This window comes from Vulpes lagopus, chromosome 1 (genome assembly GCF_018345385.1).
Source record: "Vulpes lagopus strain Blue_001 chromosome 1, ASM1834538v1, whole genome shotgun sequence".
In the NCBI taxonomy this organism is placed as follows: domain Eukaryota; kingdom Metazoa; phylum Chordata; class Mammalia; order Carnivora; family Canidae; genus Vulpes; species Vulpes lagopus.
In genome coordinates, this window is record NC_054824.1 from 105479016 (window position 1) to 105506712 (window position 27697).

At 50.4% G+C, this 27697-nt stretch overlaps 1 protein-coding gene across 9 annotated transcripts in view; it reads right to left on the bottom strand.

Moving 5' to 3' along the window:
* The window catches only part of ZBTB7C (zinc finger and BTB domain containing 7C), a 332612-nt gene that overhangs the window by 61793 nt on the left and 243122 nt on the right, over positions 1-27697 (bottom strand). The window contains exon 1 of one of the 9 annotated variants that reach the window (XM_041759802.1): positions 11520-11645. The exons of the other annotated variants lie outside the window; for them this stretch is intronic. Coding sequence (XP_041615736.1) covers positions 11520-11608 — 89 coding nt within the window. The 5' untranslated portion in view covers positions 11609-11645. Of the gene's footprint in view, positions 1-11519; positions 11646-27697 lie in introns of those variants that run through there. 9 annotated transcript variants of the gene reach the window in all.

Below are 27697 nucleotides of genomic sequence, written 5' to 3' on the forward strand. Positions count from 1 at the left end.
CTGGCCCTTAGGAAGGTTCACCGTGGGTGGGTCGTAGGCATGGAGAGTAATGGGGAAACTCTCACATCCTGAGACAGCCTGTGCTTTTTCCTATAAGCCCCCAGGTTTTGTCAGGTCATAAGAGGGGAAAGCGAGGCAGCAGCACGCACAAGGCAGTCCCGTGTCCTGACTCTGAGCACCAACCATGAATGGGGCTGCCCGTTCTGGGGAGAGGACCCGTGTGCTCCATGGAGCTCCACCCGCTGGCTGGCTGGCGACCAGGGGAGCTTTCTCCTGGTGCTTGGTTACCTGCTCCTAATCCTGGGGTTCCAATCTCCACCAAAGGGAGTTCTTGCCTAAGGAGTTCAAAGGCACTTGAAATGATATCTACAGAATTCTGGATGTCGTTTCCCCTTTCCCTAGCAATCCCAGGTTCCATGAGCAATGCTGAACCAGGCTTACAGGTGGGCCAGGCAGAAAGAAGGACCAAGTTCTCGCTCTGATCCTGCTCATCCTGACGGGCCCAGCTGGCTGAGAATGCCCAGAGAGAGGCACCAAGAAAGAAAAAGGAGTGGAGGATGGAAGAAGAGCCATGGGGGGGCGGGGGAGCAGAGACAGGCCGGCACTAGGAATGCTCAGCATGGCCTAGGCCTGTCTTTCGAGGCTTTGCCGCTCACCCCCATCCTCTCCCAAAGCCTTTACTTCCAGAAAGGTTGGCCAAGGGATGTTTCCTGTTCCGTTACCTGAATGAGGCCTACCCCCCTTGCCACCATACCTTGGTGGGGGACTCCAGTCCACCACAGTCTTTCCTGAGCTTCTGTGGGAAGTGCTGCTCTGGGTGTCCCTTACCTCTTTATGCAGCTTAGCTCTGTAGCTGCACTTACCCATAGACATATATCATAAGCCATATATGCAATTTAAAATAGGCTAGCAGTGGCCTAAAAAAGGTAAAAAGAAATACATTTTAACAATCTATTTTAACCCAATATGTCCAAGATATGATTGTTTCGAGACATATCAATCATTATGCATGTTACTTTTATTTTTAAATATTTTTTGGAGGGAGGTGGCTGTCATCGAAATCCAGTATTTTATACTTGGGGTACTTCCTAATTTGGAGTAGTCACATTTCAAATGCTCGGTGACTATAGGCAGCTCATGGGTACTGTACTGTCTCTAGACTGTATGCACTTTGAGGGCAGGAATCATTTATTAGAGCTCACAGACACATTAGACGTGAAACCTGAAGGAAATCTTACGACTACCTGGTCTGACTCCTTCACTTTGCAAGTATAGGAACCTCCTTAGCCCGTGAGGGATGTGGCTGGCTCTAGATCCCAGGGTGAGGAGAGGAGAGGTCATAGCCAGGCCAGAGTTCTAACCTCGCAAGCTTCTAGAACCCTAATGATCTTTCTGTATGCAGTGCTGTCTCTGTTTGGCCACCCTGGTGCAGGGAGACTCCACCCCGTCTTCTACTGTGCGTCTTTGAGAAAGGTGGCAGTTGATCAGTGCCCAGTGATACCTTAGAGGGGCCACTCAGGGGTCTCCCTTTAGCCACTTGGCAGAGTCCCATGCTCTGAGTGTTTGTACTGAAGCCAGTGTCTCCCTTTACCTCTCAACTCTTCCAATCCTGGGTTAAGCCGTGAAGAGATAAGGACCTGGGAGGAAGAAACGTTGGCAAACAAGCAGAGTGTGGATGCCAATCACACAATTCTTGGCAGCAGATGGCATTCTGGGAATCATTAATGCGCTGCTATTGCAATAATGAGAGGACCATCTAACCAATCAGCCTGAGCGCTCGTTTCTCCATAGCGGGTCCACATCTCCAGACACTGAGCCCTGGCTGAAAGTACAGAAGGCTGCCTCAACTTACCGCACTTGCCGTGTTAATCAGGGCTTCCCATCCCCACTGCAAACCTACAGAGTATCCTCCACACTCTGAATGCCAGAGGCTCACCAGGCCCCTCTGGTAAGCCTGGACACTTGGGCACCCTTCAGCCAAGCACTGTGCCTTGCAGGGAGCAGCTCTGCCCAAACCTGTTTGTGCCAGTTGAGCTTGTTATACTTATTTCACAATTTAACTTAAACCAATGAAACAGAATTACAAAAGGAAAGCAAGTTCAAGTTTTCATGCAAACTAAATTGATAGTCTTAGAGGTGAGTCATTGCAAAAATGCTGTTGGGTTAGGTGTGGATGAGATAAGAAAATATTGGAAAGCAAACCAGAAACCTAGAAGGATTTTGCACTCAGGTAGGCTTTGCTTGTGTCTTTGCGTTCTTCACTTTAATACACCTATTCTAGAAATGTCACAAGATGTCTTATTTATGGGGATGTTTTTTTGCAAGAACAGTGGAGAACCCCAACCACTAGACCCATAACCAAATAAAAACCTTGACTGACTCCAAAAGGTTGGCGAAGAGATGTACATTCAAATATTCTAAGTTAAAATAAGACATTTAAGGTATTCATATACCTTTAGCATATGCCTTTATGCTAACCTTGTTTTTGACTGTTTTTTGGGGTTGATTGATTACAGACTCTGATCAAGTAATAAAAGCTGATGGGGTCAAATTTTTTGCTAATTGGGAGAAGCCCATGAAATACAGCTGGTCTCCACTGAATATTGAGGTTTGAGGTGTACGAGAGTTGCGTTTTAATATAGGGAGCTTGTATTGGTCAGGGACCAGTCAAGACCAGGTAATTCAACAGAGAATTCAATGTGAGGAAACTCAATCATTAACAAGGGCTGGAGGCTGCTAGAATATCCAGAGGGGAAAGAGTGTTAGTAGAGTGCAGCAGATTTCAGGGCCAGAACTATGGTGGGGTATCTGGGAAGATCTGGAGCCACAAAGAAGACAAAGGCATGGTGGAGAGGCCACTGGGTTTAGGGGAGAGGAAGGGATACCTGGTTTCTTCCTTCCTCCTGCTCTTCTGCCCTGAGCTAGAGTTTCCCGTAGGCCAAACCCAGCCAGAAGCCCACTGGCAAAGGAGCCCAGGCAATGGAGCTAGAAGGTCAGGGCCTCGGAGGCAGAGCGGAGCAGGGAAGAAATGAATCTGAGGACAAATGGGCCCAGGACTGGCCCAGATCCCCTCAAATCCAAAAAGTCGCCCCTGATTGACACCAAGTAGAATTTAAGGCTGATCACAGAAAAGTGAAGATTTAGGGCCAAGGCAGGGAGAAGGCGGTTCTCCTGGTGCCTTCCAATGGTGCTACAAGAAGTGACTGCCTATCCTGAGGCTCGTCCAACAGCAGCTAGGAGGAAAAACAGGGATAGGGATTCTTTTGAATATAAACATGAGAGTTCCCAGAAGAGGAAGCAACACACTGCCCAGGGAAATCAGGAGTGTTCAGTGGGAGGCAATGCCACACTGTGCCCAGTTTTTTAAAGTTCTTTTTTCAAGGATTTTTAAATTTCATTGGCTTCTTGCTGATTCTAATACAAATCCAAAGTACAGTTAACTTAAATGGCCACTGCACTGTTTTAGCTGATGTTCAACTGCCATCCTGAAGTCAGACGTTCCAGACCCAATGGGCGATACGGTCGTGGCTGCCTGATAATGATGCTATCACATGTCTGGGCCCCTCTCATTTTCCCCTCATGCTTTTACTTCATGTGTAGACCTTTTGGTGGCCACCAAGATTAGGCAGCTAATGCTGAGGGTAGTGGCCTGTCACAGTTACAGCACTTGACTAGTACTGAAGAGACTTCACTGCTGGCAACCACCAGCTGGTTAGGGCACTCCACCTTCTGGGTCTCAGGGTCCTTATCTGCTGAAAGAGGGAGCTGAACTGACCTTATACATTTTAGGGTCATCCCTCTGAATGAATTTTCATTGCACAGGCTTCTAAATGGAGGCAAAGGAGGAAAGGGGATATTAGGGAGAAGGCAGATGGAGTCTAGGCAGACTTTGGAGGATGTCTAATAAAAAATTCTTCAGATGAGATCCCCCCCCCCCCACCGGTTATCATATGCTTTTCCCCCCTAAAAGCAGAATTCTGAGAAATAAATCCTAGTTAATTGAGAGTTCTGGTTACTTGGGGTGCACTTAATCAAGGTTTTACTGCATTTTCAATTGCAGCAAGTTACACACTGGTTTGCATATGCAGTTACTTCTTAAGTGACTTCTGCTCCCTGACCTCATATCTGTTTCATTAAAATTGAACACTTTGAAACGAAAAAGGGAGCACGGAGCAGAATGGTTCCACCTGGATACAGCTCTGGGGAAACAGCAGTCAAGGTGATGAAAAGCAGCATCCAACCATGCCCGTACATTAGCTGCCCTACCTGAGAGGCAGTAATTGTATTTCCAACCACACTTCACAGCACTTTTCAACCTGGTGAGGCATTTCTAGGTTATTCTTCTCACTCTGGGGCAGGTAAATTTGGTGCAAAAATCTCCCCCCTGTTCCTTCCTAGTAGCAACCATAATTTAACTTGGGCTGGCTAAGCAATGTAGCTGATGATCTCAATACTCTCAAAATGCTGTGTGTCAGAATCAGGCATTCTTGCATCTGGACAAATATAAGGAGTCCTGGAATTCACAGGGTCACATTGAGGCAGTTCCATAGTAGGCAGTGGTGTTGCCATTTTACACAGAGATGGAGCAGAGGTCTGCAAAAGCAAAGCCAATTATAGACCTGCACTCTTCTTCAAGCCAGATGTCTGGTGGTGAGTCAAGAGAGTCAAGAGAGCTTACACGCAGGCTACCTGAGTGTAAGCTTCAAGGAGAGCTCTGGGGCAAGGTCTACCCATCGGGCTCTCAATATCTGATTATCAGGTGAATGAATGAATGGGTCTTGCAGAGCTGTCCTCCTGCAGCCACAGCTGAGGGACATATGGCTGTCTCCTACCCTTGCTTCCCCCTGAGTATCCAGATGGAGGAAAGCCTATGGCCTGTAAGCTGACAAACAGCTGGTAACCCCTATGTAGAATCTGCCAATGCATAAAAGCCGTATTTCAATCAGAGAGGTGGGCTTCAATCAAGGCAGTAACCCAAGCTCTCCTCGAACTGCCCTTTTCCTAGAAACTTCTGTTACACTCTCCTGACACTTGCAGCTCTGCCTTTATTGGGGGTTCAGATCCCTGGTTCCATGAATGCTCTCCCATCCCTCTTACAGAAGTCCCTTTTAATTCAGGCAGGTAAACACTGTTACCTTCTTTCAGCAGGAAACAGAAAAAGGAAAATCTGCCAAGTGTGAACATCTGATTAGAAAACTAAAAAACAGGAGAAAACATTTGGGTTTCTTCAGAGAGTATGTGAAAGCAGACAGGAACCAAAGAGAGGAAACTGAATCACAGGACTGATCCCTTAAAGACAGGTCACTAGCTGAGCTGTCACTTCATATAAAAGCTCTGAAATGCTAAATTCTCTGACTGCAAATGCACTTTCTGGACAGGGTACTTACAAAGAAAGAAAATGGGTCTCCCGATGACATCAGCATGGCTGCAGATTGCTTCTTGGGCACTGGCATGACTTTATCCTTCCTTCTTTCTCCTCTTTTAAAATAACCATCAGGATTTGACAACACGTGACAGGGAGATGGAGTAGAGGGAAGGCAGGGGCTGGCTGGATATCATGTTGTTTGGGGGCTGAAGTCACTGCTCTAGTCATCAGGGATGGGGGTCAGTAGGGAAAGGACAGTGGACAGGATGCTTCAATCTGAGGTCAAAGGCTGAATCTTGGGGATGCCTGGTGGCTCAGTGGTTAAGTGTCTGCCTTTGGCTCAGGGGGTGATCCTGAGGTCCTGAGATCGAGTCCCACATTGGGCTCCCTGAAGGGAGCCTGCTTCTCCCTCTGCCTGCATCTCTGCCTCTCTCTGTGTGTCTCATGAATAAATAAATAAAATCTTTTTAAAAAGTCTGAATCTTGACATGATCATGAAATGTTGTGCCATCTTATGCGGAGGTTGAGAGAAATGGGTGGGGAGAGGGCAAGGGGATGTGGTGAGCCAACTCGACACAGTGATCCTGCACCCAGGATCTGTTTTTGGCAGTCATCAGAGTCAGTGTGGAGTTTAAGTCATTTTCCAGACATGGAATTCCAAGGTTGCTAGTCCCTCGAGGAAAGGCTGAGTTGTATTGATTTCTACATCTTTGTCCCCGTCACTATTGATACCATTCTCCCTACAACCACTACCACTATGGCCTCCATCACTACTATTGAGGTGTGGTCAGCAAATACACAGAATAAATAGAAAGGAGCCTCCTTTGGGAATGTCTGTCCAGCCCTAAATGACCCTCTGTTCCTGAAATCTGGCTCCTCTCTCACCTCATAAGGTTCTCCTTACTATGGAATCTTGTTCTCTCACCATTGTTGACTGGATCAAAGGTAGATAACTGACTTAGGCTAGGCTAGCCTACAGACTACAGACTTTCTCTACACATGGTTGGACCTGATGGCCATATAAATAAGGATCTTGTATGGCCCTCTTCTACCATGTGCAAGGAAAACCAAAGATAGATAATCGGTAGTGATGAAAGGATTAATCAGTTGTATGGACAGAAGCCAAGATGAGACTGCACATGGCCCCAGGAAGACAAATACTGAGGAAGTAATTGGTTGCCAATGGCTTTCCTGGTTCCAGTGTCTCATGGAGTCCTGTGTAGTGTTTTCCTATAGGGTTTAAGACCTGTAATCTGCCCCTGTATCCTTATAACAAATGGTATTTTTGTCTTAAGCTACCTTGAGTTGGTTTCCTTTACTTGCAACCTAAAGTGTCTTAACTAATACAAAGTTACCTACTCAGCAGGCATCACTAATCGATCACAGCAGTCTTTTGGCAAGCCTCAGAATCCCTTGTCTGAAAATCACTACCAATTGAGCTGAGTTAGTAGATAAGATAAAAATCTATTGGCATAAACAAACCCCACAAACCACTGGCCAACTCAAAGTCTGTGACAGGCTAGAGTACCAAAAAGAGTACAAAAGAAGACCATGGGAGAGAGCAATCCATTCTGAGTATGGACTTGACCACTGAATGGTATTTATCCAGGCAGAGATGGACAAGATACATTTTAGGTGAGAGACAACATAGGCAGCATTTATGGGTCAAGTCACAGGATGGTAGAAGGACTCAACATTCACCTTAATATCTTCGTAATTTCACACTACCGGGCTATCTTCGGTTTCCAGAATACCTTTTTCTGTTACTTGTTTATTGTTATGACACTCCAGAAGAATCTGCTTAGAAGAGGGGTACTAAACGGAGCCAACAGCTGGCTCTAGCCATAGCTGGGATGCTTTTTCTTCCACTGTGTCCCAGACCCCTGTGGGACTTGGGGGAAGGACCAAATGACTTGCTATGTCTGTTTCCTGCTCTGGCTTTATCACCAGTGCACCTTCTGTCTCAAGGCTTGTGCTTTGGCTTCCCAGAATCCATCCCACCGTTTTTAGCCACAGCTTCTGATTTTCCCTTGTGCATTCTTGGCCCCCACTCTGGACCACGTGGTGTGAACAGACCCCATAACTGGTTCCAAGGTGAAGCATGTGACTGGGCATGAGCCAATCAGTGAGGTCCATGCTCTGGCTACAGGGTTGGGTCCAGGGACTGGCATTTGATTTAAGACTGCCAATCAGCACCACCAAAACTAATCCTTCAGGCTTGGTCTTTCACAGGCACAAAGAGATGCTCTCTTTTTTCCTACTGGGCTTGAACTGAAGAGAGCGTGAGCTCTCCCTGCTGCTACCTTCTTGCCTCCTGGCAGACTTGAGAATTAAGCCAAGCCAATCCAATCCATGTGGAAAGCAAAGGCAGGAGACAAAGAAACCTGCATCCTGAGTTTGGTGGGTCTGGATGAGGGGCATTACATAGCCAGTACATATTGTTTCCCTTAAGCCAGTTTGATTGGGGTTTTCTCTCATTGGCATCCAAAAAAGTCTGATTACACTCTGCCTAAGTTACCTTATTGATAAAATGGGATAAACAACAGCTATCCTTTGCATGGGACTGCTCCCAGGAATACTGAGTGCCTATAAAATGCTATATTATTTTTTTTAAAGATTTTATTTATTTATTCATGAGAGACACAAAGAGAGAGTGAGAGAGGCAGAGACACAGGCAGAGGGAGAAGCAGGCTCCATGCAGGGAGCCCGACGTGGGACTCCATCCCAGGTCTCCAGGATCAGGCCCTGGGCTGAAGGTGGTGCTAAACTGCTGAACCACCTGGGCTGCCCTAAAATGCTATATTAATTGGCAAACAGGCCCTAGCTTGTAAATAATAACACCCCTCCAAGGAGCGGTTTTAGGAAGGGGCATCTAGTGATCTCCAAAGAAAAATAAATCTGAAATATGTTGTCTCATCTTTTATAAAAAAATTTTAAAAGATTCTATTTATTTATTCATGAGACACAGAGAGAGAGGCAGAGACACAGGCAGAGGGAGAAGCAGGCTCCCTGCGGGGAGCCCGATGCAGGACTCCATCCCGGGACCCAGGATCATGCCCTGAACTGAAGGCAGATACTCAACCACTGCACCACCCAGGTGTCCCTCTTTTATGAAATTTATCCTAGCACATGCAGCATAGGATGGATGCTTAATAATAATGGTCAAGGTCTGAAGGGTCCAGTGCTTCACCACTGACCCTGAGGGGCTCTCCCATACAGGGTGACAGTAGCCTAAAGGGGTCCCACGTTGTAGATGACATTTTGGTGGACTTCGCCTCTCACTCTGGCTCTAGATTAAAATTTGTCACCACCCAGCACCTCCTTCCCCCCCATATACAGCCAGGCCTACCTGTTTTACCAGGGGGTTGGGAAAGGTTGCAAGTGACAGATCCAGGGGAGGGACTGGGTAAGTTTGGTGATTCAGTGTGATTCCTTCATGAACTAGTAGGATGCAGCCCCCACCAACCACCCCCACCCCGTGCTAGATGGAGGGGGGGGGAAAGGGTGGAGGGCAAAGGGCAGGCAGCCCCAGCTGGGTCTGATAAGGAGCCCGGTTATCAGCGTCCAATCTCAAGTAGCTGCAGGCCTTTCCCGCCCACCGCAGGCACAGGTACAATGTCTCCATTAATGGCCTTGGTTGTCCAAATACCATTCATCACTTAAGACAAGCCTAATAAAAGGCTAAAGGCCCTCCCTCTCATACTTACTTCGGAACACAATTCACTTTTAAATTATTTGCGTCTCTAACCTGCAGCACCTGAGCCCAGAGCCACTCCAGGGCTGGTGCGCCCATAACCCTCAGTCTTTGGCAGCAGCAGTTGGGCTTCCCCTAGCTCCTCTTCCAGCTCACGCCCCCTCACCCCAGACCTTTGGTCCAGGGGGGCGTGGACACATTCTCCCAGGTTTTTCTCATCAAGCGCTCCCTTTTCTCCTTTTCCTCTGTTGTCAGCAAATTAGGATTGGAAATAATTTACATGGAAGTAGGTGATTCTCCAGTTCAGCTTGCATGCTTGACAATTAACTAAATAAACTGCTTGGGGTCACTTGGAGTAACAATTCACAGACTTCCCTGTGACAGGCAAAAGTTAAACCCCTCGGCGTGCAGGACCTCCCCACGGGGCAGAAGGAGGCTGGTTCTGCAGGAGGGAAATTCTAGGCATCTTATTATTCACTCGCTCCCTTTCCAGTTCTGACCTTAAGAGTACTCTTAACCTTCCTCCTCCAGCTTGCTAATGGGAAAATAAATCTTGGGAGAGTATCTTAAATTCTTTTTTATCACAGACTGTATCACCGAGATAATAAGACCAGCCTTCAGAGTAACCATTAAGCCACAGAAGGTGTGGTCATCATTTATGATTTTTTTAGCCTTAATTGCTAGACAGACACTTTAAGTGGGAAGTCTGTCTAATGAGCCCAGTCATTAAAACATCAAAAACTGTTATCTGGGGTTTCTATTTTAGTTAGACATTACATTATTTTAATAAGGGGGCCGCATTTCTTGTCACAGGGTTTGGTAATGGAGGCTGAAGCAACCCCCTGGGGATGGGGGGAGGAGGAGGCCGACTTGCCTTTGGAAAACAAGGTCGCAAATCAAGACTGAGCTCTGTCTGGAAGGAGGATGCAGATGAGCAAATGTGGGAGCCTGCGTGGGAGGAGGATGCCTGTCTGGCCACAGGGGACTGGACTGCACCCTGGCCCAGAACAGGGGGAAGGTGGGTGGAAGGGTGTCCTGGCCTCAGGACGCAGCGTGGCAGCTCTCTGATCTGATGCTACACCTTTGTGCACAGTGTCCTTGGCCTGGAAGGTCCTCCCCATTTGGACACCACCTTGCTGCCTGGGGAAGCAGGCAGCCTACAGGCCTGCTCCAGGCCCTGGCTCTGCGAGCCCGCCTTCTCCATCAGAGCCCTATTTCTCCTTCCCCTGGACTCCCTGCAACAGGCATGCACAGAGCGGCCCGTGTGTCGCTCAAGTCTGCACGGCACCTTCTCACACTGAAGCCTCAATATTGTGACAGCCATTTTTGGCTACATTTTTTCGATCTGGACCAGTTACTGTCCAGTAGAAATTGAACGGTGAGCCACAAATCTGAGCCACATGTGTGATTTCAAATTTTCTAGTAGCCATATTTAAAAGTAAAAACAAACAGGTAAGTTTAACAGTATATTTCATTTAAACCAGTATGTCCCCAATATTAGCACTTCAACATACAATCAATATTTTAAAAACGGTTAGTGAGTTATTTTACTTTTTTTTACACTAAGTTTTGCAGCACATCTCAATTTGGACTAGCCACAGCTCAAGTGCTCAAGAGCTACATGTGGGTAAAGGCTACCGTATTGGACAGAAGAGGTTTAAACTTTTCCAAGTAACTAACTGTTACCTGTCATGGAGCACTTATTCTGTGCCAGGCATGGTTCTAAGCAGCATACACACGTTAATTCCTCTAACTCAACAACCCCATTGAGTAGATACTACTGTTATACTCATTTTACAGATGAGAAAACCAAGGCAAAGCAAGGTTCAGTTACTTGTTCCAAACAAATACACAGAGCTTGTGAGCGCCACCCCCCAAACAGGGCATGTGATAGGTGTGGGCTCAGCATAGATTTGATACTTAACCATCAGCCCCTTGCTCATTCTAGATTCAGCTGAGCCCTAGAGGACCCGGCAAATGGGCAAATTCCCCCACCCAACCAAGCCATCTGGGAGCAGAAGGTCCTCCCCCACTGCCCCACTGCCTCTTTGTGGCTGACATCCCTGGGCACAGAAGCCGCGGCTCCCTGTCACGGGGCATATGTCCAACACCAGGAGATCCTCCTCCTCCTCCTCCTCCTCCTCCTCCGAAACTTGTCAACTTGCAGTCATTATTTTGAAAAAAAAATTTTTTTCAAGAGGTTGGCTTTAAAAAGATAGGCTTTAAGTAAATAAATTATTATAAAGCTTCTGACACCAGCACCTTCTGACATGGAAGCCTTGCCGAAGAGCATCCTAAGATCCATAGTCACATGGGAGGAGGGCAAAGGATAACAACAGGATGCTGCTCTCACCATTACTGTCACCCGTTTATCAAAATGATATTCAGTAACTGTAAACTGTTCAACACACGCCAGGCTAGTAGATCTTTAATAAATACGATCTGGAAGCATTAGCTCACCTGGTCTTTTTGGACAGAGAGGACAGGGCTTGATGGTAAGAGTCATCCAGGGTAACTACTTTCATGCTGACACAACCAAGAAGAGTCATCAGAACCAGGAAGATAGGACAGCGTGGTCGCAGCAGGCCGAGGTCTGCATCGAAGGAGAGAACAGCTCTGGTGGAGGATGAAGGCAGGAAGGGAAGAAACCTTGAGGCCCACGGCAACGTGGCATTTATGTCTCTCCCAGTCAACCCTCCCTATGTTTGCACAGAACATAAAAAGGCAGTCATAATTCACAGCACCATTGTTTGCTTTTAAATTTTATCAGAATCCAATTCCACTGATTATGTTTGTAAAGAAGAGAGGCAAGAAGGGCAAATATAAGACAGGGTAGATGTGGTTGGATTTATCTCCCATAGAAGAAAACGCTGGGGTCCTAGTGGGTCACAGACCAGCCAAAGACTTCCTAAGGTCAGAGAAGCATATTCCCAGAAAGAGAAATGAGAGGTCAGGTCTGGTCCCACCAGGAAGGCAAAGATTCAAAGAAAGACAACAAAGACACCATTGGCAACCAGAAGCTTCTGGCACAGATGAAAGGCTTACAGATCTGAGCCAGGGGCAGGTTAATATTGGCCCGCTGGGGTGCAGAAGCTTCTGACCTAGAGCAGCACAGATTGCAGCACAGATCGCAACACAGAAGCGTCACACAACTCGGGGTTGCCAGAGCGGCTCTCTTGCTCTGTGGTCTGGAGTGATTTCTTTACCTCTCGGAGCTTTGCTTCCTTTATCTATAAAGCGGGGGTAATGACAGCAGTCTTGGCAGGCTAGACATGTTGGTAAAAATACATGTAAAGGTGAGTAACCAGAGGACTGAGCAATCCCGCTCCTCGCTGTATACAAAAGAGGAATGAAAACATCCGTCCTCATAAAAACCTGTACGTGAATGTTCACAGCGGCAATACCCACAAAAGCCCAAAGTGGAAATGACCCAGACGTTCGTACGACCGAAGAGCCCAATGGGGTAGATCCACGCACTGGATATGAGTTGTCATAAAAAGGACTGAATTACCAATGCCTGCTACAACATGATGGCCTCTAAGTGGTAGACGCCCAGTCACCAAGGACCATGTATTGCACTGACTTCCATTTTTGTGAAATATCCAGAATCATCAAATCTATAGACGGAAGGTAGATTCATGGTTGCCAGGGGCCGTAGGGGGTAATGGAGAGTAACTCATAGCAGTATGAAGTTCCTTTTCAGGGTGAGGAATATGTTCTAAAAATGATGGTGGTGATGTTGCGAAACTCCGAATATACTTAAAACTTGGATCTGTAATGTATATCTGTATATATGTGATCATATATATCATATTTATATATGTTTGTGTAATATTATACGTCTAAATAAAGTCCAGCCAGTGCCTGGCATATTAAAGGCAGACACATTAGTCCCCTGTTACCTGCACTTCTGCTTCCTGTGGTTTCACTACCTGAGGTCAAGTACCACCTGAAAGCCAAGGGTCCTCCTCCCGGCACATGGTCAGAAGCTCAGTGGTAGCCTAACACTACATCCCAGGGCCTGCCTCACTTCCTCTCCTCAAGCAGGCAGTTTTATCAACTCGTGTCATCCCAAGAACAACAGGCGAGTACAGTACAATCAGATATTTTGAGAGCGAGAGACCACATTCACATAACTGTTTTTACGGTACCTTAGCATCATCGTTCCATTTCACTATTAGTTCTTGCGGTTAGTCTCTTACTGTGCCTGGTTCACAAACTAAACTTTATCATAGGTGCATAGAGGGAAACACAGCATATTTCGGGTGTGGTACCATCTGTGGATTCAGGTGTCCACTGGGGGTCTTGGAATGTGTCCCCATGGAGAAGGGAGGACTTATCCACAGAAGGTACCCGGTGATTGTCAGTTGTATCAGAAGATCATTTCTCCTCCTGATGTATGTGCTACAACATAGGGACCTAAGTGCTCCCCTAAGGCAGCCTTCCAATAGGCAGCGAGCATCAGGGTTCCCCTGGTGGTCCGGCATCCAGGGGTGGGGACCCAAACGTGAGGGGTGCAAAGGCCGGAGAGTGGCCCTGGCAGGGCATAGGTGTGCTGTGCGATGCCAGGGCATACCTGCAGTGCCTCCCAGGCCTGGGGCAGGCAAGCCTTGTGGCCCTGTGCTGCTGGGTGTGGGGTTACATAGGAGCCCACGCCCAGCTGTCTTGGGATAATTCGGCCTTGATCTCTGCTGAAGCTACATTCCCCCAGTGCTTGCCACGGCTGGCAACACATTGATCAAGGTCTCCATGGCTCTGGGGGAGATGGGTCCCAACAAGCCAGCACAGGACCGTGTCCAGAGTGTTTGCAGAAGCTATGTGGCCTCATCTCCTTCATCCCTGTCCTTTCCTTGGAAGACAAGCTCTCTCTCCTTGACCCCAATTCTGCTGACATGGGGAGAGTCTGGGACAGGATTTAGGATTGGGGCGGCCTTAGTGCCCGCAGCAGACCTGTATGGAGCCAAATGCCCGCAGGCCCGCAGGAGGGCAGAGCTGAGTGCAGGTCATCTTCATTGTCCCACCCACACGTGGGGCCTGCTACACTTGGATGGAATGGGATTTGACTCATAGACCTCCCTTACCAAGCCAGGGGCCCTGCAATAAGTCTTAATGCTCCTTCACAGGGACGCTAGTGCATCTCAGGTGCAACAATCCGGGATACCTAGCACCCGTGGCCCCCTTAACACCAGTGGTGCACCCGCAGTGGGACAACCCCAACGGAGTTCCTGCACACACCTGCCAAATGCCCCTGGGTGAGGTATTGCTCCAGGCCGTGGGGGTGGGGGTGCTGTCCCTGGTGATCTCTAAGATTCTTCCAGACTTGACCCATGGCACTGCGTGTAAGCTTAACAGCCAGCTCTCCAGGAAAAAGAGGGGGGAAGGCCCCTGTGTGTCGACTGCATTCATTTCCATGGAATCATTACTCCCACCACGACAGATTTCAAGGATGGCTATACTGAACAACTGATTCACAAAATTCATAAAAACTTAAGAAATCTGCTCCAGAGCATGTGAGCTGGTGGTACAAGCTGACCCCAGGACCCCCGTGCCTGATGTCCAGTGTCTTGTGTATGGCTCTGAATGCTAATGAAACAGGTACACTGAATTAAGAAATCAGTTGGAATATTCTTTGTATGGTCATATTTTAGAAACTCCTAACAATGGTACTAATAAAAGTCCTGACAGCATCCTGTGGCCTGCAGCGGGCTGTGGGAAATTGAGAAGCGCTTCACGGAAAGGCCGTGCTACTGCCCCACATCCTGAGGGGCAGAGTGGCTCTAGCTCTGGCTCCTTCCTCCTCGCCTCCCTTCCCAGCACCCCAGCATGGTGCAGGGCTCCTGTCCTGTTCCCGGGGCGCCTGTTCAGAAAGTACCTGATGCACTCTGTCATCCCCAGGAGGTAGAGACTGGATGGTGTGCCTCTTCCTACGGATGACTCATTCTCACAAGGGCAACAAAAAGAAGAGGTAGTGCTTAAAGCAGAGAGTCCCAGGATTGGGCACTGGCTGACACGGTGGCCCCCTGAGGGCAGCTCACAGAGGATGGGGCCCTAATAAGCAACAAGGAGGGGACACCCTGCTAGGACCAGGGAGGGTCAGGGAAGGGGAACGAGAACATGGCCCAAGCAAGAGACTAAAATCTCTAAGGAGAAGTGTATTTAGCACTATATCCTGGGTTGGGGCGGTAGGGAGCCCAGGGGCAGGATTTGTTCACTGACAGTGGCCACACGTGCACAGCAACCCTCTCAAACTGCACACTTTGAACACCAGCAGTGTACTGTGATGTCTGCAGCACAGTGAGCAGCTATCCCTCAGGCAAACCGGAGACCCACCAGAGAGGCCCTAAGGGCTAGAGGAAGGGGGATCTGGGGGGGGGGGGTGGGCAGTGGGCCTGGGCTCCCCACCTCCAGACTGCAGGGACTGCAGGGGCCCAGGGAGGGGCGGACATGGTTAGAGAGGCTGGCTCAGCTGGCATCCAACTGCCCTGAATTGTCTGTTTGTGAAGATGAAGGTGATATAATTGGAATCAGAGCCTCAGCTGAACCAGGAAATGAGTGGAGATTTAAATACCAGGAGGCAAAGTTTACCAAAGGGATAGGAGGGAGGGAGGGAGAAGGCCCAGAGGTGGGGATGCAGGAGGCTAGCTCTGGACAGAAGGATGGATGGAGGAAGGTTGGGAGAGAGGAAGGCTGAGGAAGAAGGGAGGGAATGTGGGAGGAGGTGGGGAGGGGAGACTGAGGGGTGGGGAGGCTGAGGGGGAGGGAGGAGGGGGAGGGGAGGCTGAGGAGGAGGGAGGAGGGTGGGGAGGAGGGAGAGAATCAGTGGGGAGGGTGCTGAAGCACAAGGCCTAGAGCCGTCCCCTGGTGGGCTCCCAGGAAAGAGGCAGGGAGGTTGCCAGAGCCCCTCAGGGAGCCAGCGGGGAAGAGGGCCGAGGCATTTCTGGAGGTCAGGGGTGGGCCCAGAGCAGGACCTGGGGCTCGGCAGACCGTCGGGGCCTCAGGATGCCAGGGTGCTGCTGGGCTGCACGTGCATTTGCGCTGAGGTGGGCTCCTGCCTGGCCTGGGTCCCCTCATGCCCTGGGAGCTGGTTTGCCAATAAGGACAGACTGTAAGGTCACCCCCAGAGCTGGCGCAGCAGCTGCTTGGCTCGGCAGCTGTGGGGGCCACCGCCAAGTCCATGGCTGCTGGGGCAGGCCGGGGACCTGGACACCTGGGCCTGGAGCTTCAGGGTAGCGGCAGGCCCAGCAGGCAGGGAGCATGCCCAGCCCCGTGCTCCTCTGCTCTCCCCAAGGAGGTCGCAGGCTCCTAGGGTGGATTTTCTGCCCAGAGGAATGTCATTCCTTCCTCCTGCCCCACCCCCCCACTGACCCCGAATATTTGCCAGGGTGAAACTCCACCATCTGAGAGTCATTCCCCTTAGTGTGTCATTCTTTTAGTGTGTCTGCGGCTTGGAGAGTGATGTCACCTCTCAGGGTCCCAGGTCTTTTTTACCTTAGGGGAGCAGCAGGGGTATCCTTCGGGGCGAAGCACCCCGGAATGGCAGCAGCAGGCTGATGAGGAAGCATCACAAGACTCTAGGGCGCCCTTTCCTCATGCAAGCAGGAAATAAGCAGTGAGGGGGAACCTTGCAGTGCAGAGATTTAAGGGATTTCAGTGCGAGGAGGCCACGTATACTACATGGGCACGTGAGGCCCAAGGGAGCAGGACACAGAAGGTGGAAGGACCCGGGGCGGGCGGGACAGACAAGGCTGGGCAGACCTCAAGGGTCAGGACCATGGGCCAGACCCCCACCGGCTCTCTTCTTGGCCCCAGGGCCGGCGGCCCACGAGCAGCAGCAAGTGTCATGGGCCCTGGGGCGAGGACAGGAAGGTGGGCAAGGGCAGCAGCAGCAGAATGAGGAAGCAGGCTCCAGAGATGCCAGACTCAGCCCTGGGCTGCCACGCCGGGGAAACTGAGGCGCTCTGATGCCATACACTGCATTTACCCTGCCTTCCGGCATGATCGGAACAGTGCGGAGGCTCGTTTCAGACAGAGGAGTGTGCACAGCCTTCCCCCTTTCCTGCCCTGCCCTGTGCCTCGCCAGGGTGAACCTGCTTCTTGTCATGGCCTCGGCAAATTACTGGAGTTGTTCAATGTGCCTGGAACCCTGCGACTAGGTGGGGAGAGGGAGGCGCTGAGCTCCAGTGAGACAAAGCCCTGGCAGAGGACATATCACAGAAGATTCTGGAGTAAGGACGCTTCCTAGTGGAGGAGAGCATGGGGCGGGACGAGGGAAAGACAGGCAGTTGTGAGTGTGGGGTGGGATGGGGGGGCAGCACCCAGGCGATGGCCCGGGAGCACCATGGGAGCCAGGGCTGGAGGTGGCCGTCACCCAGGAGCTCGGGGAATGCCAAGCCCCGAGCACAGGGACCCCCCATCCAGATGGCCCTGCCTCACCCTTGGTTTCCCTGTTCTGAACACCTGGAGCTTCTACCCTTTCTTTGGGGGGCTCTTCCCCTTCTCAAACTGGAAAGATGCACAGGTGACTTTTGCCACTTAAAGTGATGCCCAGGGCTCTGGGGGGCTGCACTGGTGAAGCATCCACTGCTGGTTTCAGCTCAGGTCATGATTTCAGGTTCCCTCCTGAGTATGGAGTCCACCTGAGATTCTCTGTCTCCCTCTCGCTCCCCCTGTGCTCCCCCCCACCCACCGCCCTGTGCTCGAGGTCACCTTCCCTCAAGTAAATACATAAATACAATCTTTAAAAAACAAAAAAATGATGTTTATGGCTGTTTGGTGACTTGAACATGCTTACGAAGATGAGTGAAAAAGCAGAATAAATAACTATAAACAGCGTGATCATCTCTGCATGGCAACAGAAAACCCACACAAAGGGTGCCTGCCCGGCAAGAGGAGCACTGCCAAGGCAGAGCAAGGCTGTCGGAGGCAGCCCAGGGTGAAGGGTGGTGAAGGGGGGCAGGACAGGGGCTGCAGACGCCCACTGGGTTTTCCAGCCCTTCTGGCCTGAGCATGCGTTACTGTTAGAGGCAAGTAAGAGCTCTTCATTGAAAGGAGGGAAAATGCTCCGTTTTCCAAAAAGAAAAGAGGCTCCTTGTCACAGAGGAGACCCAAGCACAAGCAGCAACTCACCCCACAAATGTTTTGGCGCCGTAGCCCAGACTCAGGGAACCTGGTCCCCTCCTACCCCCCGATGGCCCAGGCCCGGAGGGGCAGCAGGGATGGTCCCCACAGAAGCACGGGTGGCACCTCAGGGGCAGGGACCACTCAGCAGACTACAGGCCTGGCCGCTTTGCACGGACTTGGAGACTGAGGCTCAGAGACATAAAGTGGCTTAACCACGGTCCACGTCATTACTGGGAGACACCCGTGCTCAGTGATCCTCTCTATACTCTTTACTGAATCTCTCAGCTCTGCCACCATCATCCTCCCCATCACCACCACCATCCATGGGCGCAGCGCTCTTGTCTCAGAGGGACAAGACAGATGGTCTTCTTGCATGTGTCTTTTGCTCACGGTCCTTGGGGCCCCTCATGGTCCCACAGCACATGGATCAGAGAGGGTGGACGCCCTGCGGCTTCCACAACCGTGTCTGCATTTGCTGTCCGGTGTGCTGCTGGCCGCCCTGTCCCCACACCTGGAGTGGAGGGTGGACCTCTAAAAGCCTCTCCGTGGCTGGCACCTCACATCCAGCCTGCAGAGAGAGCATCTTTAAGAGGCATGCTCTTTAGGGAGCTAATTACCTAATTAGCGCATCCAGAGGAAGGCTTAGGTTATGAGGCTGGTAATCAGGCAAGAGCCGCGGAACAATTGTGCAAGGCGGCTTCTTGCTGTCAGGCTGGTTGTCTGCGTCAAATTATTAATTACGATTCTTAATCACTCCTTTTCCCGTCAGAGCCCCTGAGACTTCATTCCTTTCGTTGTCTGGCCTTCCTAGAAGACTCAGTCCTGAGGATCTTGCTTCCTCAGGGTGACAGGGGAATGGCTACACCTGGCCAAGCAGCCATGCTCTCTGCATAGGCCCAAGGTTACCTGCAGCCCCTGGCCTGGCCATGGGGCCTGGATCCCTCTGTGCCCAGGGATCCTGTGCCGAGGAGGGTGTGCTTGAGCAGGGAGGCCCAGGGAGGGCGTGTTGGCAGACAGGGCAGGGAAGCACCGGGCAGCGCCGGGGTTGTCAGAGAGCCGAGGGATTAGGCTTATCCCGTTGCTCTGGGTCAGAACCCGAACCAGTGAGTAAGTGGTGTGGGATTCCCACTTGGGGTTCACAGAGAAACTCTGACAACGAGAGCTGTGCTGAGGGCGGCAGGGACAGTCTGAGGGCCAAACCAGCCTCTGGTGCCCGGACACCTGCTCCTGCAGCTCTAGGATTCCTCCCTGGTTCGTGCCCCTTTCACCTTAAACTGATGCCTCCCCCCAAACCCGAGGTCAAGCCCAAGCCTAACTTGCAGCACCTGCATTCTGCTCACGGCCCTGGCGGGACAGGTGCTCCACAAACGTTTAGGAGTGTGCTAAAGAAGAAGCCAGATTCAACAAATCATAAAATGAGGACACAACGCGGAATATTTAGATTAGGGGAAAGGTCAATGGGGACTGGGCATTCGTGCTTTCCTTTTCTCCGAGGAGTGGAATATTCAAATTGATGGAATATTTGTGACGTTAACTATGAAAGATTCAAAGTCAATACGCAATGTCCAAAGAATCCCGAGATGGTGTTTTCTCCCCTTTCTAAATGTCGGGCAGCCTGAGGTGAGCTTCTTATGACTGAGGACTGTCCTGACCCTGTCACAGCCGTTGGGGGAGGGAGGCAGAGGGGAGACGCCTGGGGCCAGGACTCGCAGGACAGAGGCCCAGGGTGCATGACATGGGGGGAGGGGGCTGCAGAGCCAGCTCAGCCACATCAGTGACCCTGAGTCTGGGACCTTCCCGGGCACAGACGTCTCCATGCTCCTTCATTCTCTAAAAGAGACTGACCTTGTCAAAACACGTGTGCACATAAAACAGAAGAAATGCAGGCCTGGCCAGTCAAGGGGAAAAAAAAAAAAAAAAGAAAAACCCACAAAGACACAATTTTTTGGTAGGCAAGTTAGCAATGTTGGGACCCTAAAATTATCACATACATTTTCGTTGAGCCAGCAATTCCACTCCTCACTGCTTATCCTAATAACGAAGTACATGCCATAGTGTTATCGCCCCATATTAATCCTAGTATTGCCAGGTCGTGGGGAAAAATGTAAATGACCCAGAAAAAGTCGAAGTAGGAGACTGTACATTTACACAATGAAATGACTCGTTAGCTATTAAAGCAATGCAGATAATTTACCGGCACGGAAGTAGGCTCTGTGGTGACATGTGCAAACACGGGCCGAACAGAGTGATCCCAATTTGCTTCATAAAATAAATGTTCATCAAATAGGGAGAATATATATTTGTAACGATCACACTCAGCAGGAGGATGACAGTTGTCTCGTCCTCTTTCTCTTACTGTCTGTATTTTCCTAATTCTCTTTTTCCACAACGCACGTGTGTTACTTTTATGATTACAAAAAAAAAGTTTACTATTACGTATGCTTTTTCCAGAAAAAGAAGATAGCTACAGATGGTTGAGAAAAAAAAAAAAGTTTGCAAAGTGTATGTGCAGAAACCCATTATGTGTGCATGCTCATGTATGTTGAGAGGAAAACAGGAAAATTCTAAGAACACATACATCACAAGGGATTATGGATAGCATTTCTAAGTAGCGGGAAGATGAGTGTTTCTGATGTTTAAATCTTTCCACCCAGGGTTCCTGGGTGGCTCGGTCAGTTAAGTGGCTGGGCATCTGCCTTAGGCTCAGGTCATGGTCTTGGGGTCCTGGGATTGAGTCCCGCATCAGGCTCTCTGCTCACTAGGACATCTGCCTCTCTCTCATCCTCTCTCACTCTCTCTCAAATAAATAAATAAACACATAAATTAAAAAAAAAAAAACAAGTTTTTCTATATAAAATGAGTCTTTTAACACCAAAAGCTTTGAATGTAGACTGTGTGGCCTCTGAAGTGCTTTGCAGGTTCAGCGCTTTAGAGAAAGGGGAGCACGGAGTCGCCCGTGCACAAGTCCATGGAGACAGCACCTGGCTTTGAGGGCATCCTGGGAACATCTGCTCGCATGCAGCCAGGGAGCTGACGGCGTGGTATCTCCTGTGGTCCTACGAATGAGCATTTTGTTGTGGACAGAAGAGTGACACCAGGGGACAGGCCCCGACCTGCTGTCCCGTAGACCCATCCATGACACCGACTCACAGCTCTCTTGCCCCAGGCCTTGGCTTTCTCCCCTGCTCAGATGCTGATCATACTCTAAGCTGCCCCTCTCTTTGGCCTCTGGAGGTAAATGCAAAAAAGGAAAAATAAAAATCCCCAGTCACGGAAAATAATCACAGGTGGTTATTGCACAAGCCAGGGAAGAGACTAGAAGATAAGCTCAACAGGGCCATGCGGATCTACCTTGTTTTCAGAACCAGCTTAAACTGGAGCCTCTGGCCCGGAACTCACTCCAGGCGCTGGGGCGGGGCGGGCGGTGGGGGAGTGCCCCATCCGGTCTGGCCACATCGAGGGCTGCCTGCTGCCCGACCTAGGGGGCTTCTCATCTGGCTCCAAGTCAAGGGGAAAACTGCAAATCTGAGGGTCTAAATTCCCCCAGAATCTCTGAAACAGGACATGTGCAAATGATGAACTCATTGCCAAACCCAGGCCTCAACACAGACTCAGGCTCAAGCTGCATTCTGGTGGCCGGCAGCGTCAACACAGCTTGGGCTGTCCTAGGGACCCGCTCAGGTGCTCCTGGCTCACGGTCACTGGAGCCGCACTGCAGGCTGCCCCCAGCGCATGGGGGCTGGGAAGCACCGTGGGCCTGGGGTGTGGGTGGGGCCCGAGACCTTGGCCAAGCCCACCTTCACCTTGGTTCCTGTCCATGGCGCAGAAGTCCCATGCCCCAGGTGCTTATAGGCTGCCTCTCAGAGGGTGCCCAGCAAACACCCGGAGACCCAGACAGAAGCCAGGGCCAAAGCTAGTGCCCCTCAGAGTCTCCAGGGGAGGGCTGGGACCTCCAGGGTCCCAGAGGGGTGTGATCATTCTTCCAGAGATCCCAGCAGGTGCAAAACGATGCACAAACACCTGTCAGTGGTTCCCCGGGGGCCCAGTGCTGGCAGGTTCTTCCCCTCATCCTGGAGCTTCACAATCCCCTTCTACTGGGCCTCGCCTTTGCCCCCCTGCCTGGGACTTCTCCCCATATCTGCAGAGCTAAGCAATACCTGCCTTAATAGGATCTCGCTCTAATCACTACCCTCCCTGGCTCTACCTTCAGGGCCCCCATCACTCCCTCCCTCAAGCTCATCACTTGCTCACTTGCTCAACCTACGATGAGCCTTTAGCACGTCCCCTGCAGACTATGCTGGGGTCTGGGGGACACAAAGATAGTAGCACAGGCCACACTCCTCAGCTGGCCCTCAAAGCCCTCCTCCGTGGGGACCCCACCAACATCTCTGGCTGGATCCTGCCTCCCCCCTACCTGTACCTCCTACTCCAGCCAATCTGAAATAACGCTCCTTTTCTGAGGACACCTGAGCCTGCCATTGCTATGGGTGTGCTTCTAGCATTTCTCATCAATTGCTGTTGGCATCCTTGGAGGACCCATTCCGGTGATGCCTCCTCCGGTGAGCCGTCCTGGTTAACCCCACCAGAAGCAGGGCCTGCATCACTCAACCCACCTAGCACTCCTCCAGTCACAGCACGAGGGCAGGTCTGCACGTTACATTACTCAAGGGTGAGGGCTTTCCAGCTGTGTGTCTCCCGTGGTGCTCAGCACACCGCTGAGCTCCTGAGGAAATAGCTGTGACCTGATAAAGGACTTCATTTCTTCCCTTCTGAAGGCTGCTGTGGTGCAGTTGTCCCTGGATGGGTTAGGGCTGGGAGCCCAGCCAGCTGCTGCCCTCGCTCCGAGGACCCAGCAGCCACGGAAACCATGAGTCTGTGTCCACGCATAGACAGGCCATGCCCGGGCACACCAGTCCCTCCATGGACAGAGCAAGCGGCCAGCACTGGGTGACCCAGGAGTCCTTCCACATCAGTACCCGAAGTGCAGATGACTCGCAGGTGCAGGGGAGGGTGCTTGGAACCCCCCCCAGCTCAGCCGATGTAAGGGGACCGAGAGAGAGGTGGCCGGATGCCTTGGAGGCAAGGTCTCGGGTGGCTCAGGGATGGTCCTTTCTGTCCTTCAATCTCCACCCTATGGAGAGGTGGCCCTCCATGGAGGTGAAATGCACCCGTGTGAGGGTTCAAATCTTAGCCCAGCTGCTTCCCCGCCATGTCACTGCAGACGAGTTACTTGACTGCTTTGGCCTCAATTTCTCATCTGTAGCATGGAAATAATCCCTAGCCCAGCCCTGGGGGTCAGGAAGGCCCAGCAAGCACTCCAAATGGTGCCTGGGCATCTCATGCTCTGGGGACAGAGTCTTGATGACATCCAGCAAGCCATCTGCGGGGAGTGAAGCTTCAATAAAAACATACAAACTGGGGGGGGGGGGGGGGGCGTCTGGAGGGGCTCACTTGACTCTTGATTTCAGCTCAGGTCATGATCTCAGGGTCATGAGACCCTCTCACTCTCTGCTCTCACTATCTCTCTCAAATCAATCAATCAATCACACCAAACTAGTCTCCAGAACGGCGGTACCAGTGTATATTCCTTCCAGAAAACATGGATGAGGATACTTGTTTCACTTGGCCTTTGCTTGCGAGCCCTGACTACTCCTGTTTATTTCTTTTTTTTTTTAAATTTTTTAAAAAATTTTATTTATTTATGATAGGCACACAGTGAGAGAGAGAGAAGCAGAGACATAGGCAGAGGGAGAAGCAGGCTCCATGCACCGGGAGCCCGACGTGGGATTCGATCCCGGGTCTCCAGGATTGCGCCCCGGGCCAAAGGCAGGCGCCAAACCGCTGCGCCACCCAGGGATCCCTGTTTATTTCTTTAAGTTGACCTAGCATGTGAAGAAGATGAGGGGAAAAAAAGGTGGCATCACGGGGCTTTAACTTGGGATTTTTCAGCAGCAATGAGGAACAACAATTGCCCATACGTGAGTTGGTCATTTGCCGTGTACAATCCCGTATCAGTCAGCTGCCAGTCCCTTTTCCCCTTTTATGGCACTGAGAGCCTTTCTCTAAGGTTTATGGAAGTTCTTCATAGGGTTGATGGTTGATATGTTAACTTTTCTTTGCCATATGTGTTACATACATCTGCTGGTTTTTTTTTTTTAAGATTTTATTTATTTATTCAGGAGAGACAGAGACACAGACAGAGGGAGAAGCAGGCTCCCTGCGGGGAGCTCAATGAGGGACTGGATCCCAGGACCCCAGGGTTACGCCCTGAGCCAAGGGCAGACGCTCAACCACGGAGCCACTCAGGTGCCCCTATACCTGCTGTTTTCATTTTTATTTTTTAAAGATTTTATTTGTTTGACAAAGAGCACAAGCAGGCAGAGGCAGAGGGAGAAACAGGCCCGATGCGGGGCTCAACCCACAGAACAGGGAGCCCGACACAGGGGCTCAACCCCAAGACCCTGGGATCACAACCTGAGCCGAAGGCAGACACATAACCGACTGAGCCACCCAGACTTCCCTATACACCCACTTTTAAAACTTTTTAGTAGTAAAATGTTAATTGAGACACCTAAAGTATCCAAGTGTTTGCCTAAGTAGTGCTCTTCTAGCATTTTATCCTAAGAAAATACTCAGATTTGGGGCCTCTGGCTGGCCCAGTTGGAGGGACATGTGGCTCTTGATCTGGGGGTCATGAGTTTGAGCCTCACGTTGGGTATAGAGATTACTTAAATAAATCAACACTAAAAAAATCTAAAAAATCAAATATTTTTTTAAAAAAGCAAAAAATATTCAGATTTTTGGAGCCAAGATGTTGGTTCTGGTACTATTTACGTTAGAGAAAATTGGAAACCAAATGTTTAGCTATTGTGGTATATTAATGTGCATGAAGAGTATAAAACTACTAAAATGAGTTTCCTATGAATGATTAGGAAATACAGCTAAACTGCTAAGTGAAAAAAGCATAATGTCCAGCAGAATCCCTATTTGGATAAAATTAAAAAGAATTACACATGTGCATTAGAGAAGGTTGTGAGAAGACACATCTATATATTAATAGTATTAAAGTTACTTCTGAGTCGTGGAACTACTGATCCCTTAATCTTTGTACTTCTCCAATTCTCCAAATTTTCTGTAACAAATGTACTATTTTACATATTTTTGTCAAAAGATATTTATTTTTATCACATCAAAATCTAGTGCCCATCAGCTGCCTCACTTGGAGGCTTCTTAAAACACAGATCGCTGGGTCTCTCCCCCAGACATCATGGTTTCAGTAGGTCTGGGATGGGGGTCTCAGATTCTGCATTTATTTTAAGGTTTATTTATTTGAGAGAGAGAGAGAGAGAGAGAGAGAGCACGCAGGGGGGAGGCGCAGAGGGAGAGGGGGAGAGAGTCTCATGGAGACTCCGTGCTGAGCACAGAGCCCATCGCAGGGCTCCATCTCATGACCCTGACACCAGGGCGTGAGCCAAAACCGACTGTGCCACCCAGGCGCCCCAAAGATTCCAATAAGGCCTCAGGAAATGCTGCTGCTCCAGGCAACATGCCTAGAGAGCCACGGTTCTATATACTAAAGGGTATTTTTTTTCTCCCATCGCCCTGTTTCCATTAAGGTTAAAGTGATGATGAACACTGGTGCCTGCTCTTGTTAATCTTTGAAGATTGATTGTTTCCACCCGGTGAGAAGGGGCCAGAGCATCACCACAAGCCCAACAGGCAAGCGTCCTCATTCCACAGCCAGCCCCACATTCTTGGAAGACCTATGTTCCACACATTCCTTCCCTAAAAATTCCAGACACATCCCTTCCCTTCTCATTTTCCAACCAAATGAACTTTGGAGGGTCTGGGGCCATTTCTCATTAGTCGTCAGCTCCCATATTTTGAATTAACTTTCACACATAATAGGCGGGTCCTCCCAGCAGGACCGCAAGCTCTCAGTGGGCTCAGTGAACCTTGCGTAGGCCTATCACAGGCACCCAGTACATGTGTGTTGATTTGACGGGGTCCCTCCTGGGCTCTAGGGACTGTTTGAGGCTGGGGCAGCACCGTGGAAGGCAGGATGGGCTGGGCCGTACCTTCATCAAGTCTACAATCTAGTGGGAAAGCATACAGTATCACAAAAACATAAATAATAATCTCATTGATGGGTAAGAACACTCCAAAGAAAACAAAATGGAAGAACAGAATTATAGGTAATGGGTGTGGGCACCTGGGTGGTTCAGTGGTTGAGTATCCGCCTTGGGCTCAGGTTGTGATCCTGGGGTCCTGGGATCGAATCCCACATTGGGCTCCCCGCAGGGAGCCTGCTTCTCCCTCTGCCTGTGTCTCTGCCTCTCTCTGTGTGTCTCTCACGAATAAATAAATAAAATCTCCAAAAAAAGCAATGGGTGTCAGAGGGTCTCCTTTATTTGGGAACACAGAAAGGGCCTTTTCAATCTGCAGGGTGCTGGCCCTCCATAAGGTGGAAGGGACAAACAGACCTCATTAGGCTAGTGCTCCTCCAAGGGCAACATGCACACCACCCGGGGATTTCAATTTGGTGGGTCTGCAGGGGAGGCTGGGATACTTCATTTCCATTTCCCAGGTGGGGTCCAAGCTGCTGGTCTGAGGACCAACCTGTGAGTAGCACAGACTTAGGTCATCGTAAGGAGTGTAGAATTCAATCTAATTACGGTGGGGTCCACTGAGAGTTTGAAGCTGGAGAGTAACAGATATCCTCCTTATGTTTTAAAGGGAGGATTCTGGGAGTGAGAATGTGTGGAAGGCTCCGGCCCCGAGGCAGAGAGGCAGGAGTTCTGGTGCCCCCAGAGGGTGCTGGACCACCGGGCGTGGCAGCAGAGGTGTGGACAAATGGTCAGGTCCAGGACACATGTTGGAACGAGGGCTGGCAGGACAGGCTATGGGACTGGCCACTGGGGAAGGAAGGAGATCTAACCTGCCACCCAGCAGATGGGTCTGCAGAACCCCAGAGGGCAGGACTGTGCTGACCTTCATCCTCCCATGAAGCCATTAGGGATTTACTTGTGGACTGAACTGCGTGGCTTCTTTGGCACCACACACCCATAATCCGAGCCCCAGGCCTTCCCTCGTGTGCCTACAGAGGGTGTTGGGAAGGCATATGGTAAGTTTCCACCCTGGGGTCCTGGAACGAGCGTCAGCTCAGAAAGCATGGTGCGTGGCTGCAGGATGGACTTTGGGAGGCTCCAGGAGGGTCAGCGGGCATGGGCGGGGCGGGGGGTCACTGCCACGGCCTTCAGGCTGGCACAGCCCTCCCAGAGCTGTCCCAGGCTCTTCCCAGTGAGGCGGCCATGCCCCAGGCCTGCTCCATCCTTCCTGCTGCGCTGGGCCTGGGAAGGCCTATCTTCCCTATCTTCCCTATCTTCCACTCCAGTCGAAAGAGAGCTGTCTCTCAGAGACAGATCCAAACCATCGGCCAGGCCATAATCCAGGAATAATGGGTGGGAGGGAAAGAGAAGGTGGACCACCTGTGTGGGGACAGAATCATTACACGAGCA